Genomic DNA, 19,312 nt, shown 5'->3' with positions numbered 1-19,312 from the left:
AAAAGGAATAAAATAAAAAAAACAAAAACAAGAGTTGGAGGCAAACAGCCCGGAAAATGTCCAGTGTACCACCACACTCCCTGCGTGTTGTGTTTTATTGTGAAGGCTGTTATTCCAGTAGAACAGGCACTGATGCGTGTGGAAAAATGTCTGTCTTACAGGTTTTTCAAGGCACCGCACAGCAGCACTGCTGTAGTCGACAAAAAGACCTTCTCCTTGTCTACATCCTTTGACGTCAAAGCACTGAAACCTGACCAAGATGAGCCTCTTGAACAACGAGATGCTGTTGGGGGAGTCCTCCCCCTTCAGCCAGCCGTGTTCGGTGGCTGAGGAAAGTCTGGGACTCCTCGATGACTACCTGGAGGTGGCCGAGCCCCTCAGTTCGCATGGGTTCTCCAGCGACAAGGCTAAGGCAGTCTCCTCCAATTGGCTCGCTGTGGACAGTTTAGGCAACACCATAGATAGCAGCCAGGGTAAGGCACTAATTCATGTGCAGAAAATACATCAGTTGTGATGGCAATAATAAACAATGTAACCCTCCCATTTGAAAATACACTGTGCAGGCTCTAAATGTAGAGGTAACATCATGTGTGTACTCGCCTGGAAAGCATCCCTACAACACTGATTACATAGTAGCAAATGGCTAGTTACTAGACTGGCCTGTGGGAAAATGACACTTGTGTTGCCCTTTTAATAACATGCCAGCTGTTAGAGTAGCCTTCCTTGGAAGAGTCACAAGAAGCAAGTGTGGTCGTGTGTTTCAAATAGCTCTGAATTCTTACAGAGTTGAGAGTAAGAGGGATGGAATGTCATAACAGCTGACAGCTACATCGTATCATGCAGTCCTCCCCCGCTCATGGTGGGCTGAGGTTCTGGTAGTTAATCTTTTGTACCATTAAGAAGAATGGGGGAAGGTGTAACAAGTTAGTTTTTTTGGTGGTTTTTTTTTTTTTTGATACCTTCTAGAAGCTTACTTTTTTTAGCTCACTGAAAAATATGCATTTCTTTTTTCCCTTGTTTAGAGGATGCCTTCTCTGGCATGGAGTGGATGGTGGAGAAGATGGATCTGAAGGAATTTGATTTTGATGCTCTGTTAGGTATGGAACATCTGGAAGCCACCGTCTCACCAGACGAGCTGATGGCCACGTTGGAAGACACGTGTGATCTCCTATTTAACCCTACCACCCAGGAATTTCACAACAAAGAACCTCCACTCATACCTGATCTAATCACCAGTCTCCCTGAATCTCCAATTGGAGCAGATCCCATGGCCCCATTAGCTTCCCTCTGGTCTTTTCCCCTTTCCCCAGAGTCTCTGACTTCTGTTCCAGACCATTCATTTAGTTTAGAACTAGGTAGTGAAGTGGATGTTCTGGAAGGTGAAAGGAAACAGGAGGGTCCCACCTTTCTGGTAGTGATCACCAAGTCGGAGAAAGAGGAGGAGAACCATTCTGATGATAGTGGAATATGCATGAGCCCAGACTCTTATTTGGGAACACCCCAGCATAGTCCTACCAATTCACTTGGATCCCCCAATGACAACCAGTTCCCTGCAGATGCCACCTGTGGCTCTGTGCGGTCCAAACCATATGACCACCCTGCTGAGAAGGTAGTGTCAGCAAAGGTGAAAGGAGAAAAGAAAATAGATAAACTGAAAAAGATGGAGCAAAATAAGACAGCTGCCACACGTTACCGGCAAAAGAAGAGGGCAGAACAGGAGGCACTGTCAGGGGAGTGCAGAGATTTGGAACAGAAGAATCAGGCCCTGAAAGAGAAAGCAGATTCCTTGAGTAAGGAAATCCAGTACTTGAAAGATCTGATTGAAGAGGTGAGGAAGGCCAAAGTCAAAAGAGCTAGAGTCCCTGAGTAGGGTAGTCAGTAGTGTTCATGTGCATGTATATATGCTTGCTGCTTAAGCTGTGTATGGTGTCTTAATAAATTATTTTATAGTAAACTTGCAGTTTTGTGTGGTAATTGGGTATCTGTAAAATAAGCATTAACTTACACCACGTCATTTGGGGCTTCAACCAGCTAGAGTGTGCTGCTCCACTGTGGAGTGTGCAAATAGCATTTACTGTTAATGTGGTTCAAGTGATAGTGCACACGTTACAGCTAACATACAACTGAGTGTATACTTCAAATATCTAGTAAGATGGAGGGGACCAAATGGATATACTTTCAGATCCTTAATGGTAAAGGCAAAATCATAAAGGTTATGAGCCTCTAGAGGAGCCATTTAAGAGTGTTTATGAATGGGTTTTGGAAAAGGTTCTTGTGGGAGTTCAGTACAATTCCTGGTGGAGGTGAATGGTGCAGGGTACAATAGTTATGAAATAAGGTGGTGAGCTGGAAGATAACCCATCAGAACATAAGTGTGCAGGTACTTGGGAGTATGAGTAGAGGTTTGTAGGCTGCAGCCTATTGTCTAGGGTAGTGGTTCTCATTGGAGCCTGCACTATGTGAGATGATCTTTATACTGGAGTGCTGGGAGAGAAGGTGCAACTGGGAAAGTGTTGTGATGTTATCTGTTATACTGAAGAAGCAATGTGAAAATGGCAGGTATGAGCCTGCATAGCAGGGTGATTTCAGCCTGTTAGATTTATTAGCGTGCTTTAATTTATGGCAGTATTAAGTATTATTTTTTTTTTGTTTCTTTTGAGATGCAGAAATTCAGTAAGCACTGTGGTCAGCATAGCTGTACCTGCTAATACCTTCAGGATTTGGGATGTGCCCTTTATAATCACGTGCCTGATGATTATTTTCTTCAGCCCACTGATACCCAGATTTAGTGATTCATCACATTCCTTAATCCCTGCTTGTCCTGCCAGGGACAGCTTTTGCATGTAGATGTATGCATCCTTCCCCGAGGTGTTAATTCCTGCTCACTTGCACTGACTTGTCCAAGCACATTGCCCAGCTCAGGCATCCCCATGGAGCTGGTGTCTTTGTGCTTGCAGCTTTTCAGAGGCAGCCAACGAGCTGATCTTATGCGACGCCTCTTGCAATGATGCTGTTTCCATACTTAGTAACTTAGTTAAGACTTTGCACTGGCTGAAGGTTAGGGCTGGCTCGTCCTCTGTATGTTCATTTAGCATTTATAAGATCATTGCATTAAGAGATGGGAGAAAGCATCTGAGCAGCAGACAGTCTCCTGACTGATCTGACATTTGCAGGCTTTAGGAGCCTCTTCATTTTCTCACAGGCTCTCAGAAAAAATGTGATTCAACAATCTCAATGGTTTACATGCATGGTGACACCATTCCCAGAAATAGATTTTGGTGCATGAAATATAGGCTTTACCAGCCTCCAGAGGAAGCCAGTTTTCCTGCATATTTGGAAACAGTGGAATTTTCCCAATCTGCACCCTATAAAAGCTCAGTATTCATAGCTACCTTCCTCTTCAGCCTGCGTTTAGGGAGACCCAGGTGCTCATAGTTCTCTTTGTAAACAAGAAGAGGAAACCGCTGCTACTGAGGACTCCACCACTTGCCCCTGTGAGTAACCAAAGGGGCAAAAATAACCTCCATCTGCAGTGCTGGAGAATGAAAGCAGAATGATAGCAAATGCTTCCAAAGAGCCCTGGCAGAAAGCCCAGAATAGCAGCAAAGACAGGGTGTCCTTCAAGAGAGGAGTTTTCCTCAACACTGTGCTGGTGTCAGGGAAATGATGGCCATGTATCGTGGTGACAGAACCATCACAGATGCAAGGGATCAGACCTAGGCAGTACTGTTTCAGCCACTCAGCTATCCCAGCTTTGCACTTCTTTCAGTGCACTCACGCAGCATCAGAAGCCACTAAATGAGGCTAGCTCTACCCACAAGCTCCAATTTTTGTATTATACAGTCACGTGTTCTCAAAGTAATGGTTAGCCATCTCTCGTTTCTCCTTCAGTTGCCCTTTTTCTCTCCTTCATATGTTCACACCTGTAGTGGAAATGATAAGTCAGGGCTTGAAACGACAACTGAGCACCTGGTGCGAAGGCAGGGCTAACCCAGGGGAGCTCAGGTGCAAGCAATGCATTGAGTGACTGGAAGGAGTGAGGCAAGGGTTCACTGCTTCCCAGACCTCATGTAAGGTTTGGAAGTGGAGGCAAGGGTATTTTGCTGGAGATCCCTGTCTACCTGAAACTTTCCAAGGGTAAGCAGATTTTTCTTCCTTTACTTCTGTATCTGCAGCTTCTGCATTTGGGTTTATCCTCACTTGCTGCAGTCTAGGACTTTGCTACCCTGCTATTGTTGCTGTGCTTTCCATCACATTATAGCATTATAGCTCCCTTCAGAAAAATGGTAGGCAACAAGATGCAAGTACAGCAACCACATCAACTTTATTTAAATAGGGCAGAGGATTTCCAAAACACATGCTGCCTGCTGTGAGCTTGGCTCCTCTGCATCACCACTGCAGTGCATGGACAACCAGAGAAGAAGGTCTACTCTTTCCCTTCCATGAATGACAAGTTAGTGGAGGAGATAAATGAGCTTTCTTGCATACAAATGGTGCTGCTCAATTAGGTAGATTGCTGGTCAGCCCTGCCAACAGCTAATTCCTTCAGAACAAGGTGTACATAACCCTGCGGGCAGAGCAACCTTCATGATTTCCATTTCCCCTGCCCCCAACAGTTAGTGGCTGGTGCTGTTAATCCTCTTTAGTGTAACTGTGGATAGTCATGCAAACCTTTAATCCGTCTCAAACCTACTAACTGTTCAGCCTGCTTTAGCTGGAGTTCCAGGTTTTGAGCCCTAAGCAAGCATTAGGCAGCTTGCCTTCTTTTACATTCCTTGTTTGATTGTTCTTCTTGCTTCAAAGTGAAAAACTTCCACGTGTTTCACCATTACATTTGTGAGCTATATAGGGTACTGCTGCTGTGTTCCCCTTTCTGCAGTGACCAGCCCCTTACCCAAGGTGTTCAGAGCCCATCAGTTTTGTAGGCGTGGATCATCAGCAAGATTGAAAGGGAAGTCAGTCCTGAAAAACTAGCCAAGGACTGAGAGTCCAAAAGGTTTCTAGGACCCCTCCCAACCATGGTTTTCCTCTCTCCCTACTGTGGTCATTTCAGCATTTTAAGTCTTGTATGCCAAGCTACTTTGATTCATTTGCAGCTGGGCTTGTTTCACTCTGTTATTTCAGAGGGAAGAAATTGTTGAGTATCCTGGGTAATCATGTTTTATTAGTTTATACGTGCAGCCTTCCTGATACACCTCTATGCTGATACTGGCTGTCATTGCTTTCCACGCTGAGGAAGAACACATTTGCTGATACAGCAGAAGCTTTGAGCCACTCATACCTGCTCAAACAAGTTTTCCTGTTTGCTTTCCATTCGCAGAACAGAGGAAGGCCATTAAATGGCTTTGTGAATCTTACTCACAGGAAGCCAGCCCAGCACTGAGCATCTGGGAACTATTCTTCCTCCTCTAAACCACTTCCCTGGAAAGGTTTGACCACATTATTAATGCTCCAGAGCTTATATTTGCATTTATATTAAAGCTGCTCCTTCTCATCTTGATTCCCAGCTGCTTGTGGGTGTAGATGTTCTGGAAGATGGCACCCCTCTCTTTCTCAGCTCGACCACTTCTATTTTTTTGCTGTGGGATGCTTGGCTGATGTCGCAGAGCTGGGAAGAGAGCCAGCAGCACAATGAGCTCAGCCTCCCTGGATTGCAGCTGCGCAGGAGAGAAATGCTGTCCAGCAGGTCTGAGGGCAGCATCTTCGCTCCCAGTGTGGGAACCAGACAAGTCGGAGGCTCAGTAGGAAAAGAAACTGTGGGAGCTGCTCCCTCCTTAATCCCTCTTCTCTCTTCTGTGAGGCAGCAAAGTCTGTCTATCTGTGAGTAAGCAACAGAGAGGTGGCTCATGAAGCTCAGATAGCCACTGCCTGGAGTCTCAGCTGGGGTGAGGAGCTGGCATGCTCTAAGCATGACTAGTCTGTAATATATAGATGATTGGGAGTGTGAGAACACAGTTTTATCTTACCACCAATGAATGGCAATGAAGACATTCCTCTCAAAGGCCAGCTCATGTTCTTACATGACAAGCAGGAAGAACTGCCATTCTCTCCTGGAGCTCCAGCTCTGTGAGAAAGGTGAAAAAATCAAGGCTAGGACATGCCAGATCTTTGCCAAGGATGGTTTATCTAGAACCACACTTTTCTTCTGCTTGCTTTTTCTCCCACCTGCAAGGTAAAATTTAATTTAGTTGGGGATACTGTTGGCTGTAAAAGCAACTTTAATTTCAGCTGGCAAAACCCAGTCTGACAGTTGGCTTTACCTTCTCAAGTAAGTGCCACACCTCTTGGCATATAGCCACAAGTATGGGGATTACTTGTGTTGGCCCTAATAGTCTTCCCTGCCAGTAATTAGAGCTCCCATCCAACTTTAAAATACCAGGTATCTGGGTGTTGTTATCCTTGGAGAACACTGCTTTGGAGTTCACTTTAAAGTTCCTTTTTGACTTTGAAAGAGCAACTTCCCTATTTACTTATGTTTGCAAACAAACAAGCTGGGTTTTGTGCAAACAGAATGAACCATGCTTCCCTACTGTTCCTTTCTGCAGCAACAAAGGATGTTTTTGCTTTCCTTAAGGTGTAGAAAGTTGGCCCAGCAGCTGAACGATCGCAGGAACAGGAGTGCATAGGAGGAGCTGAGAGAGGAGATGCGGGGGCTGAGAAGGACTTCCTGAAGGTCAAAGTAACTGCTGAGTGCTGACAGTGAGGGTAGGACACAAAGTAGCACCCCCAAGATTTGCCCCTTTCAAGTCATGCCATAGCCGAACAGGCTTTTCCACACTTTTAATGGTCTCTACAACAGCTCCACACAGAACTATATGTATTAGAGTAACTAACGTGCTCAGCAGCCAGCATGGAGTGCATCGGTTTTATAAAGATGTATGCTGCATACACATTGTTTTCAACTATTTCTTCACACAGTCATTCTCTCCCCTCCTACACATCTCCCCATTTTAGGAGTAGAGACAAACTGAAAAAGAGAGAAACTGGTCCTTGAACTGTTTTATTTACCACTTTTGGCTGCAAACAGATGAAGTGATCTTATTACAAGAAATCCCCTCCCACATGCTGTTAACACAGTTTCCAGAACACATACTTTAATATGTTCACTATTTCCCCTGTTTGGACAAAGTACATCTGTGTGACCTTCCCTTCCATGTAGACACAATGGAGAGAACAGAACACAGGTGGTACAGACTTAACGATGCACCAGGATACCAAATTCCTTCCACTGCTAACATCTGAACCAAGCTACTGAGACTCAGGAGTTAGTTCTAACCGAGGGCTGGCATTATTAGTACTCGTCTCTTTTTTTGTCTAAAGGGAGAACACTTCCTATTTGCTTAAGGAAGGGGTGGGAAGGGGCAGAGAAAGAGCTCCAAAAAGCACATTTACAGTAGTTTACCAAGGAAGATCATCTGGAACAACACTCCCACCTGCTGGGCCATCTACTTATTGCAGCAGGGAATTTAGCAGTATGAAAAAAAAAACACAAACTACACAAAAACCCCATCCCTTCAGTCCAGCACCACAGCTTCTGGTTCAGATGATTAGATAGAGAGCTGACTTCTGAGTCATAAGCATTCCTGCCTACAGGAGCTGGCAGCATCCAGCAGCAGTGCCCTCCTAGGGCAGCTGTAACCTCAGAAGAAAAGCTTGGGTTGAAGCATGAGAAATAGCTTTCTCCATTTATGACATCTTTCTTGGAGAGGCATGACTGAGCAGGCAGAACAGAAGTCATCTCAGTTCCAACCTGCACTCTGAAAGCCTGAGCATGTAGGAGAGAAGATTAATACACGTGTCAAGAGGAATCAGAGAGGGGACATTCACACAACTGAGTCATCCTAGTGACAGGAATGCTTGGATCAGAACAATGATCTGGTCTGTCTTCTTCAATCACAGCCACTCATAACAATCGCTATCACAAAGACAAAGATAGGCAGCACCTGTAACAACAATTGTTTAATCGTACAATACATACAAAATTTTTTACAATGCCAGAAAAACCTGACAGATGTTGTAATAATGACAGAAACTGCAGGAGTACTTGGATTTCAGTCTTTTGAAGCATCCTTCCCTCTTAATGATTTATTTCTGCTGTCCAAAATATATCTCCATTGAGTTGGAGACTGACAGCAGATGCCTTACTTACTGAAGAACAAGATTTGTTTTTGGATTAGTCCACCTTTCTATGGCAAGAACGTAAGACATGCTGGCTGGAGGGAGGTAATTCTAAGGGCAGTGTATTGCAACGACCAAAGAGAACCTCCATGGCTCCAGCAGTGAGTTCTGGACAGGTGCAGTTACTCTGCAAGTCTGATGTTAGTTTATTTGCTGACAAAGTGATGGATCTCTTACATCCATTATCAAACATGCTGAGGAAGTGGCCAGTCCTGTGTTCTGAGCACTCAGCTGCAGATGGAGCGGAGCTGCAAGAGTTCCTTTCATGCTGTTTATGGGATTCCAAAGTATTCTCTCTCAAATTTACGGAAGTCTTCCTCGGTAAAGACAGTGCCCTCAGGCTTCTTCTTTTCCTTCTTCTCTGCAGGCCTATCTTTTGACTTTCTGCCTCTGTTCTGTGTAAGAACCTTTGGGAAAAACAAAAAGAAAAATAACATTCACTGTAATCTAGACCAAATCACAAAACAGTTTTTGAACTCACCTACCACACCCTTATTATTTGCTAGTACCCTGCTACATTTTGAAATGCCTCCAGAGAAGTGTGAGGCAAACATTATCTTAAAGCAGGTCACTGGAACAGCAGCAAGCACCCAGGTGGTATTCAGAGCCAAAAAAGGAAGCTACTTTCTGATAACTCTTATTGAGATTGCAATATTTATTTTAACTCAAACTTTCTCTGAAACTGTAGCCTTCTTTTGTCCTGTGTCTCCATGAGACAACTAGAAAACCCAAGAAATTGGTAGAATTCCCCTGGCATTCTTTAATATGTCATCCTTGCCATTTACAACCTCAAACCTGAAAAACGCTGGCCTAAATCACTTAGTTTCTTTAAGTTAAAAGTGTTGTTATAAAAACAGCCTATGAATCTAGTGGTGTTAGCTACCTTCAAATCCTGGCTCAGAACTATTATTTGGGAAAGACCATTGGTTAAATGTTCAGGTTATGAGAAACATAATTTAAGATGCTATGAAATTCCTACCATGTGAGCCAGCAGCATGTCTGGTTCCCTACTAAAACAGCCTCTAGCTACAGAAGACGAGAGTTCAAAGAACAGAAGGGAAGACTGAACCAGGGCTTCTTTGCTGTGAAATAACTTTAGTAACCAAGAGAAATCAACAGTTACAAGATTTTAACGAGTAGCTGAGAACACTGTAAGAAATAATCTATCAACAAAAATTTAAAGCTTAGGCGTTTTGCTTGAGCACAAAGAAACACTTCAAGGCCACTACCACGCAGAAACTTAACTCTTTGCACAAGGACTAAGCTGGAAGATCTGAAAATAATTCCCATTCATCTATGCTTCTCAGAGGAAAAAAGAAGCGTCATCCTTACCTGTTGGGTTATGGCTTTGTCGGCAACACATCGTCTGCTTGTCATGTACTGCAAATTCGCTTTGAGGTGACTTACAGCTTTCTTCTTGTGATACTCCTCTAGGTCAGAGCACAGTGAGACAAAACACATCACCTGATTGCCCAGGCAGCACCTGAGATCTGCTACAAGGAGGATGGGGAGGGATAGCCACAGGTGATCGTGATAGGAGCTTCAGGACACCACGAAGGGACCTGGCCTGAGAGTGTAGAGAGCAATAAGGCTGCCCTCCACCAGAGCTAAGCCAGAACTCACCTATCGCCGACTTCACGACTCTGCCCTTGATCGTGGCCTTGTTCTTCCCAGGTCCCGCCTTTACCTTCCTCCGCCGGGTGGCTCCTGCCGGCCTGTCGCCATCACGCCCCTGCTGGAGTCCCGGTGGGGCCTTCCCCCGGCCTGAAAGATGATATGAGGGAGGTTACCAGGGCCACACACTGCGACAATATCCTCCTCCCCAGCCTCCGGCCCCTCGGGCCCACCTGGTGCCTCCAGTAGCTCCAGGCCCCGCCGTAGCAACGACGCAGACATAGCCACACACCCCCGCCTTTCACCCACTTCCGGCTCTCAAACGCACTTCCGCCCTTTCCTGAGACCACTTCCGCCCTTTGAACGGCCATACTGCCGTCTTTCCCCTGGCTGGGCGCGCATGCGCGAAGGAAGCTGAGAGAGGGTTTAGGCGGGAAGGAAGGAATGCTGAGCTGTATTGAGGCTTCGTGCTTTGTGGAGGTGCCTCAGGCCAGCCCTGAGCTGGCTTTGTGTACAGACGCAACGCTGCTGCCTCGCTTTCCTCTTTTCTGCCTGTGCAGCAGCTGGTCTGCAGGCCCTCTGTAGTGCATCCTTACTGAATTTCTGTATTGAGAGCGGGCTTTTTGAGACCCTGCTGTGGTGGTGATTACAAGGGAGGCAGTAATTACAGGCTGAGAGGAAGGGGAGCATCTATCAGCGCTGTCACATTTTGTCTCTGCAAGGCCCCCGAAAACGGGTTTAACTGTGCCTGGCTCCTGGGGCACAGGGCTTTGCTCCACCATTAATTGCATCTATTATTCCGCATTACTTCTGCGTATTTATTTAAAGCTTTCCTCCCCCGTTTTTGCCTCTCCAGAGACTTGCTGCTAATGTCTGCTAAATTTAGCTATCATCTGAATAAAGCTTATTCAATTACAGCCAACGCTGGCAGTAACAAGCTGGTGCTGGAGGAGAAGGAGAGATGTTTATTCTCCCTCAGATAGAGTCCCGTGGGGAGAGAGTGGTACAAGCAGCGCTTGTTTCGCATGGCAATGATCTCTAGTGGTGGCTGATAGCAGTTAATCTGTGGCTCATTAACAGGCATCCATTCTCTGCAGGTTGTTCTCCAGCCCCTGCAGATGTCAGTGCCAATCTTATTCTTAGTTCTCTTTGAAGTCTTGTTGGATTATTCCTGGCATCCTGTGACAGTATTTGTCATTGTGATCGTGCAAATGCATCTTTCTGGACAAGACTGTCTCGGGCTCATTCTTGGGAAATATTAGCTGTTTACTTCCTATTCAGCATGTCACTTCTCACTTGTGATTTTTCTCTTAAAGAAATTCAAACCACTTTTTTGGACTAATTTGGGTGGGCAGTGGCTGGGTGTGTAGCCTCATGTGGCTCTGGGCAGACTGGTATAGTGGTCGGTGACCCTGCACATAGCAGGGGGGTTGAAACTAAATGATCTTCGTGGTCCTTTTCAAGCCAGGCCATTCTATAATTCTATGAATATTTCTCCATTTTCTTGTCTTCTACTAAGCTAGCAAAGACTGAGGCTGCTCAGCTCCTTGTTCTGAGCTGGGTTTGTCTGTGCAGTCATATAAGTTAGCATATTTGTGAGGATGATACTGTGTTTTTGAAAAGCAGAAACTGAACAAGAAGTGATTTAATAGCCTATTGCTGAAATAAAAGTGAGCATTCTAGCCTCTGACATATTTGTCCTTACTTGAACATAGCACAGCATATATTTTGGTCAGATAAAGGATAGCTGCCAGTGATACGACTGTGGGGAAAACATTTCCAATTATACCTTATCTGTCAAACATTCTCCTTTAGCCTGTAAAATAGAATTACAGGTTCTTTGTAAGCTGTTCATAGACATATATCACACAGTATAGCTTTTTCTATTAGTCAAACGTGGCATTTACATCAATTAACTTTATCATGCTCACCTGATACATCATCACATGTGTTTAGTGTCAAAGCAGTATAACCTTATCAATGTCTTATGAGGCTTCCTAATGCAAAAACGTAATTGCCTACACTGCTAAACATGTTTCGATTTAACAAATTAATGCGTTACAAGCTGCACTGATTTATTGTCTCATTGTTGGAAAACATATGCCCTTTTCTATCTCAAAAGTAAGCCTCTGCAAACAGTATTGTATTTCTATTTCTGTTGTACCAATTAATAACGCTGTCAATTATGTAGGTCTCTGAGAAAATCTGAGCCCCTTCTTATTAAATATCTTCTGTAGCAAGAAACTTTAATACAGACAACACCTCCTTTGACCAGCAAGGCTGAGTGCAAACCTGCTATGATTTTAGTCTGCAATTACCTGCAGGATAAAATTTAACGAGTGCATGGGGTCATTTTGCTGAAGAGGAAAGGCAAGATATTTTCTTCAAGTGCATTCACAGTCTCCTGCATTGGAGTCTGCTCAGGCTCTTGGAGCTAGTTAGCGCACTGAGAAGTTAAATAGGTGCATGCTTTTTGGTGAAATGCATTCCCCAGGTTTAGATCTGTTGTTGCCCCAGAACTGCACAAAGATCACCATCCGACGTGAGCCATGGCTTTTTAACAAGTTGTGGAACCACATAGCTATTATTAATACATTATATTTCTTCCACTTTTTTTAACAGGATCTGGCAGCCTTTCTCAGGGGATGATCATTAGTGTTTCTCCTAACTGCATTCTGGCTTCAGCTATGCTTGGTCTTGGCAGACATGGTGATAACAGCATTTGTCATGTCTCTGGGTGACTTTGGTACAGCTAATACCTGCCATACACCTGCAGATATAGTTGCACATTCTTCCCATATTCTTTGACTTTAATAGAAAATTATATTTACAATTCTTTTTTCCTGAAATGCTAAACAAGATCAGTTTATTGTCTTGTATTTTGCTTGTGTATTGTATGTTCCTTTAAACCTTCACTGATGTAGAATTTAGGCATTTGGATCACATGATCTCATCTCCCACATGTCATAAACCATAAAATTTCCTCTGTTGACTTTAGATTAAGTCCACTAACCTTTGAGAAATCTGCTTTGTGCTGAGCACAGCATATAATATGCTGTATTTTTCTTTGCAGGAGCTTTGGCGGGTTTATCACTCTCACAGTGAGGATACATTCCTTTTTTCATCACAGTATATACACTTAACTCTCACTTTCTTTTACCTGAATCACCTTCGAGAGCAGATGAGAAGCCCCAGAAAATAGCTTTTTTTCCTGACTGGTGCATACATTTAAAAATTTAATGTCAGGAGACTTTGTGCCTATGTCAGTAATAAATAAATAAATAAATAACTCAGTGTTTTATTGTACTCTTTAAAGGCTCTGCTCAAATTAAAATTTCATCCAAGAAAACTTCATCACTTTGTAATCCCTCAAAAATCAGTGCAGTTAGCTCTTTGGAACACTTTGGGGACAGAATGAATGTCAAATAGTATTCATTTAAATGTATAACATCCAAATAAATCGCTCTCTTAGAGCCTGAATAATCTAACTTGTGATGGCAAAACCACAGGCGCTGCCTTTCAGATGGAGAATGTCCTTGCTTCTGAGAGTTAAGCTATCTTCGAAAGCTTTCTGCTGCTAATGTTCATGTTTTATAGCTTTCTCTAAATTTCATGCCTCAGTGATTACCTGTGAGCTAGCTGGCTTTTCAATTACAAATAACTCAGCATACAGATCAGCTGAAGTTTTAAGTGACTTCCTTATGTGGCCATTACAATTTTACTTTCTGCTTTATTTCTTATGACATTGAAAATGGAAAATTTCCCTGTTTGAATAAGTTGATACAAGATTCTGGTTCGTCTGGGAGAGACTGTTCTCCATGTTATTCTGAGCTTTGGAAGATGTTTGAGATTATCATATATTTGGTCTGTGCCATCTTGTTATTCTGGTTAATATTATAAAAATATCATACTGCTGTCTGTGGCAGTTCTTAATAGTTTGTGTGCTCTTTTTTATGTTCTAGCTTCTGGATTTGGGGGGTTACACAGGAGTCTCAGTTTGAAGGGATATTCTGAAGAATGTTAGAACGTTTTGGATGTCAGGGGGAAGTTCTTTACAGAGAGAGTGGTGAGGTGCTGGAACAGGCTGCCCAGGGAGGTTGTGGATGCCCCGTCCCTAGAGGTGTTCAAGGCCAGATTGGATGGGGCCCTGAGCAGCCTGGTCTATTGAATGGGGAGGTTGGTGGCCCTGCCTGTGGCAGGGGGGTTGGAGATTCATGATCCTTGAGGTCCCTTTCATCCCTGTGATTCTGTGAAAACAGAAGCTGAGAGCTGCAATAGAAGTAAGATACAACAATCACAAGGATTTACTTAGTTTAGGACTGTTTTGAACATTCTTATAATGTTGGGAAATGGGATTTTGATGATTAAACACTGGGCATTGTTTGTACTGACACATAGACTTGTGTTTTATTTTTCTTTCAAAATGAAACAGACTGATTTTCAAGTTGATTGATAACAGATTTTCACCTTTCCTTCACATGTGGGTCACGTAATGTGCTTTGCTTTAGACAGCTATCCAGCTTCACCACATCCACTGTTCTGTATTTTCTCTGAACAGCAATACACGATGATGCCTTAATCAAAGCTGCTGTCATTACTACTTATCTGTGTTTGCTAACCTCAACGGTTTCTATTGCGGTCATTGTTTCTACAAAGACCCACGGATCACTGCTTACCCTGTACTTCAAGTACACAGGAACTTTTGTCCTTTAACTGTGTGACATGCCTTTGAAAAGTAATTTGACTTTCTGGCCTGCTGAGTTTGAACAAGTGCTGGACAATGCCTTGATTCATATCCCTGCATGGCTAAGCTTGTAGTTACTGCAGATGGAGAGAAAGCCTTTTATTCTGATTTTTTATTATTTTGTCTTAACACAGTGCATATACCTGCCTCTTCAGTGCGCTTTTCCAGGTCACTGAGAAACCGTCTCTGCATTGCATAGCTTCTGCAAATAATATTGGCTCAAGCTGGGACTAAATCAGCTTCCCACTGGACTAGATGCCGTAGTACAAAATGAACTCTGCCTCCAAACAAGGCAGAGTTATTATCCTTCCTATATAGATGAGATAAGAAGGCATAAAGATTAAGCAACTCGGAAAATATCTGAGATAGACTGTGGGGCCTTAACCTTAAACATACCCTTTTTTCTCCATCTTCTGCTTTTTACTCCGAATGGAAAGATACTGCCTTTGCTGAAGCTCTAAGAGCCGACTTTGTAGACAGAAGTAATATTTTTAAGAATACAAATGTTAAATTTAGGGAAAAAAAAAAAACAAACCAAACCCAAAACATAAATCCTTAGGGCCTAGATTACCAGAAGAAAACATTTTAATAGCAAATCTTGCATGCCCATGAAGAGTTGGTGTCACAAGGTTTTTTCGTGATCAGAAATAACAGAATTTTGCATCCAGAATCACAAAAAATTACCAAACTTCCAGTACTCTCATACGCCTTACCTCTGAGGGACATCTGCTGCTGTTGCACACCTTCTAGAGAGGAGCAGGCAAACAGGTCTGCAGCTGGAGAGGATCAATTTCCCTCTCTCTTGCCCGCTGGTATCCTCAATATCAAGAAAGGGAGGAAGTAGTAGAAGGATCCTGACACTTTGTGTCACCTATGGCTTTCAGCTTAACTCTTTATTTCTCCTTTATGTGGCTTGATTTGCCCTTCTTATCTTTCTCTTCTGTTTCATTCAGAACCACAGATTTTTCATGCCAGAATCTGTGAAATTTGCCCCCCAAAACACTTCACTGTGGAGTACAGAGCAAATGGATAGAAACTGAAAAAGGGATTTTGCATCAAGATATGGAGAGTAACACAGATTTTTTAACTAAAGAGGTTTGTAAAAAGGCTGTAGCTCTTAATTTGGTAAATATTGTAACCCTTGGTAACACGAAGTCTAGTTTCTTCTGGGAAAGATGCATTTTATCCACGATTACAATGGAAATAATGATCTCTCATGTAAAGAGTGTGAGATCTGAGCATTCTTAAGCACCCTCATGCTGTGCTGATACGAAACTGGGGTCTGTCAGTCATTGTTGAATGTTGCAGCTTTCAGAGCAGTGACAAAGAGGTGGAAGGCTCTGTGTTTTGTTCCCAGACTCTCTGCTCTAGGGCCATAAAATGTTTACAAGCCCCAGAGCTGGCTCTGTATGCAGTGAAGTTTAGCTAGTTATGCTTGTCACCTACCATTAAGGGTTTGGAGGCAGACAGGAGATGGGCTGGAGCTGTCACAGGCTTTTGCTGCCTTAGGCAGGCCTTGTTAGCTTGATGGTTGATGTAGAATGGGGCTGTTACAGCATTGCTGGCTGCTGCAGTTCCTGTCTGCTCCATCCTCTGCTGGAGCCCATCTGATCTTCCCATACTGGCTGAAGGTTTGTCATGCCCCCTCCTGTTCCCCAGTGTCCCTTCAGACTTGGGAGGGACCACTTGGGAACAGCAGGAAAGAAAATCTCCCTGTTGTCACTGATGTGGGGATGGACAGCAAGGCCGCATTGTGGATTCAGCTGTAAGCAGCAGGGCAGCTGGCTGCTTGTTGCCACAATGCATACTTTGTGGCTTCTTAGCCTAGGATTTTTGTTTGTTTGTTTGTTTTTCCCATCAGAATTGTTCAAAACCACACAGAACTGTACATGAGGCTTGTACAGAGCAAGATATTCAGTCCTATAGCTGTGTTTATCAGCGCGGTGCCAGGCCCCTTTCTGCCTTCACTCTGCTTTGTCATTTTTCCTCCTCTATTTTTCCTTCCTTTCCTTCCTTTGCTCTCTCTCTAACAGTGTATTTAGTCCTTCCTCGTGTTAATCCCTGTTTCCTTGACTTCTCTTGCTCTCTCTCACCCTCCCCAGCCAGGATCAGCAGTTTCTGAGGCTGTGCAAAAGTGACAGTTCAGCCTGACCTTTTATCATTTGTTTGTGACTCTTTGCTGTGGAGTCCCTCTAAATAACCTGCTGGCTCTCTCTTCCTTTCCCTCACTCCTTTCTTTTCCTCACCATCCATCTCTCTTTCAATGAGTGTCACTGTCCTGTACAGTGTAGAACTGCATCCCCAGGGAGATCCTGGCACCCACACAACCCTTACTCAATTGGGGTGCAGGGGCAACCCTGAAAGTGTTGGTTACTGGGCACTCTTCATCTCACCACACTGTATCCTTTGGGTCGGGGCATCTTCTCCTCCAGGGCCACATCTGCTCTGCCCTGCCTTATGTCTGGGGAGGAGGGGGAACAAAGCAAGGGGAGAGGTGGGGAGACAGGCCAGGCTGCAGTTTGTGAGGCTAGTTCGTGGTGCCACGAGGTCTCTCCTCACTAGATGTCACTGTGAGGCTGGGTTTTAGCTGCCTCAGGTGAGATAGGTGCTGAGATGGGTGCTGAGCTCTAGGAAGGCCCTGCGAGGATCAGGACAAGGGCACAGAAGAAGTTTCCAGGGCAAACGCTGTGTTGCTGTTGATTTTCCTCAACCTTGGCAAGATGCAAGAGGGCTTTTTGAAGTGCAGCTCCATAATAACTCCTTTGAATGCTCCAGCCTGTACCTGTGTGTGAATCAGTGTGATTCAGCCACCGTGACTTTCTCATCTGCTGGTCGTGATACAGGTTTGGCAGCAAGTCCCTAGCTCACACTCAACCCTGGATCACTGTTCACTGTCCCCATCTGCTGCCAGCCCTCACTATGCACTTTGTGAGTCCTCCTCTGTGCCCTGGCTGCAGCACAACTCCCTGCAGCAAATGGCTGTGCCTGGGCCGGGCTGCAAGGAGAGGACTGTGGCACATGCTTTTATATCTTCTTTTATTTTTTCTTTTTTCCTCTTTTCACTTTTGAATTCTTTCTTTCCCTCCTTCTCTCGTTTGCCTTTTGTTGCCTATTTTGTTCTCTTCTTGACTGCTCTCTCTTTGAGCTCTTGCTTCTCCAACTGGGATCAATGATTTCTGGGTGGAAGAAAGCTCAGCCTGAGCTTATATGTCTTGTTCTTGGCTGCCAGCACTTGAGTTCCTCTACATTATAAGGCTAGCTCTTTTGTTGTTGGTGTTGTTGTTGTCTTTCTCTCTACTTTTCTCTTACTCCTTTCCTTCTCCCCCTGGACTCAGCAAAATGTTAGAGTGGAAATACCAACCCTGCCATTTCCTGCCTAGGATGGTTTAACCCCCTGTCCCTCTTCCTCTACTTTTTGTTGCTTTCCTTAACCTTTGTGTTGAGAACTGGACTTTGCAATGATATCTCTCTCCTCTCGCTACTACAGGGGAAAAGGAACTGGCTGATAAATGCTCCATGAACTGTGCTGTCCATGACAAATGGTCTTTAAGAAAATGATAAGTTTTTTATTTTTAAGTGAATCATCTAAAAGCCAGGAGCATGGGAATGAGTGTTACGTGGAAAACAATCCGTGCCAGCAGAGCGTTTTGGTTTGCTCGTGCACAGGAGTACAGCCTCCTGTCGGTACACCTACATTCTCCTAGGGACTCTGTGACTTAGATAGCTGTAAGGCTCCATGTATCTGTTTGCACATCCCTTTGAATTTCTACCTCTGTGTCTATACATACGTATGGAAATCATGCTCTGAGTGTACAGTGCATGAGTTCCCAACCTTGCATCCTCACTGACAGTTTACAGGCTCACTGCAAGGTATTGGACTTGATGATCCGTATGAGTCCCTTTCAACTCGGAAAATTCTATGGTTCTATGGTTCTGTGCTTAGGATTTGGATAGCTATAGGCAAATATGTGCATTTTTGTGTAACTGGGGTGTATGCATTTACATAGATACATGCATCAGTGGTGTAGAGAATGTGGAAGAGATTGGTTACGAACTATCAGAATATACAATCCATTTGGTATGAGCTACGGGGACTTACTTTTAATAACCCAGCACTGCCTTCTTACTTCTCCCAGCTCCATGGGTGCCACAAGCTTGTTGGGGCCTTGCTCTTCAAACGAAGCGAAGTCCCCACAGCTTACATGTCCTGAATCCTTTGTCCCTCCCAGGCTCCTTCTAATGGTTTTGCACCATGCAGGGCCAGTTCAGCAGATGCTTTTGTAGTACTCCAAGCAACACTATTCAGCACTTTCCTGTTGGTGTTTTGGGTTTTGCTTCCACATTCCAGGCAAGTTGATGAGGCTAGGATGGATCCATTCCCTTCCCTTCTTAGCAGAGCTGCCTGCTGTCTCTGAGAGCTGGGCTGCTGCTGTCAGCCTCTCCCAGATGTGGCTGCCTCCTCCCAAGCAGACATCATGTCACTTCCCAATTGAAAAACCAAATGAAATTTCCAGGCGGTTTGCAGTTTTTATGATGCACTTGTTTGCTTTTCTCTCTTTCTTTCCTTTTTTGTTTTTTAATTTATTTTTTCTTCTTTCTCTCTTCTGTCTCCAATTTACTCCTGCCAGCTGCCTGCTTTGAATTTAGTTTGTATCAAGGGCAGGAGAAATTCATTTTCTGCTTTCCTGTTTGGTGCAGAATGGATTCTTCTCCCTCCGTTCTCCTTCCCTGCCTGTTTCTGGAGGAAAGGGAGATGCTTGGAAACATTTCCTTTTT

The 19,312-nt window shown here is 44.1% G+C and overlaps 2 protein-coding genes across 2 annotated transcripts in view; one reads left to right on the top strand and one right to left on the bottom strand.

Moving 5' to 3' along the window:
- The window catches only part of ATF4 (activating transcription factor 4), a 2,827-nt gene extending 867 nt beyond the window's left edge, over nucleotides 1–1,960 (top strand). The window contains exons 2-3 of the mRNA XM_003202258.4: nucleotides 162–473; nucleotides 1,023–1,960. Of these exons, the coding sequence (XP_003202306.1) occupies nucleotides 260–473; nucleotides 1,023–1,870 (1,062 nt within the window). The 5' untranslated portion in view covers nucleotides 162–259 and the 3' untranslated portion in view covers nucleotides 1,871–1,960. The remainder of the gene's footprint in view (nucleotides 1–161; nucleotides 474–1,022) is intronic.
- Nucleotides 1,961–7,944: 5,984 nt separating this feature from the next.
- On the bottom strand, nucleotides 7,945–10,128 carry RPS19BP1 (ribosomal protein S19 binding protein 1). Its single transcript, XM_003202259.4, has 4 exons — nucleotides 10,026–10,128; nucleotides 9,802–9,942; nucleotides 9,511–9,608; nucleotides 7,945–8,585 (listed from the first exon to the last, which is right to left on the bottom strand). Exons 1-4 carry the CDS (start codon nucleotides 10,072–10,074, stop codon nucleotides 8,451–8,453), a joined length of 423 nt encoding a protein of 140 aa, XP_003202307.1. The 5' UTR covers nucleotides 10,075–10,128; the 3' UTR covers nucleotides 7,945–8,450.
- Nucleotides 10,129–19,312: the final 9,184 nt, after the last annotated feature.

The sequence above is a fragment of the Meleagris gallopavo genome, chromosome 1, assembly GCF_000146605.3.
Source record: "Meleagris gallopavo isolate NT-WF06-2002-E0010 breed Aviagen turkey brand Nicholas breeding stock chromosome 1, Turkey_5.1, whole genome shotgun sequence".
Classification (NCBI taxonomy): Eukaryota; Metazoa; Chordata; class Aves; order Galliformes; family Phasianidae; genus Meleagris; species Meleagris gallopavo.
The sequence above is the reverse complement of the archived record's forward strand: the minus strand, read 5'-3'. Positions and strand labels throughout refer to the sequence as shown.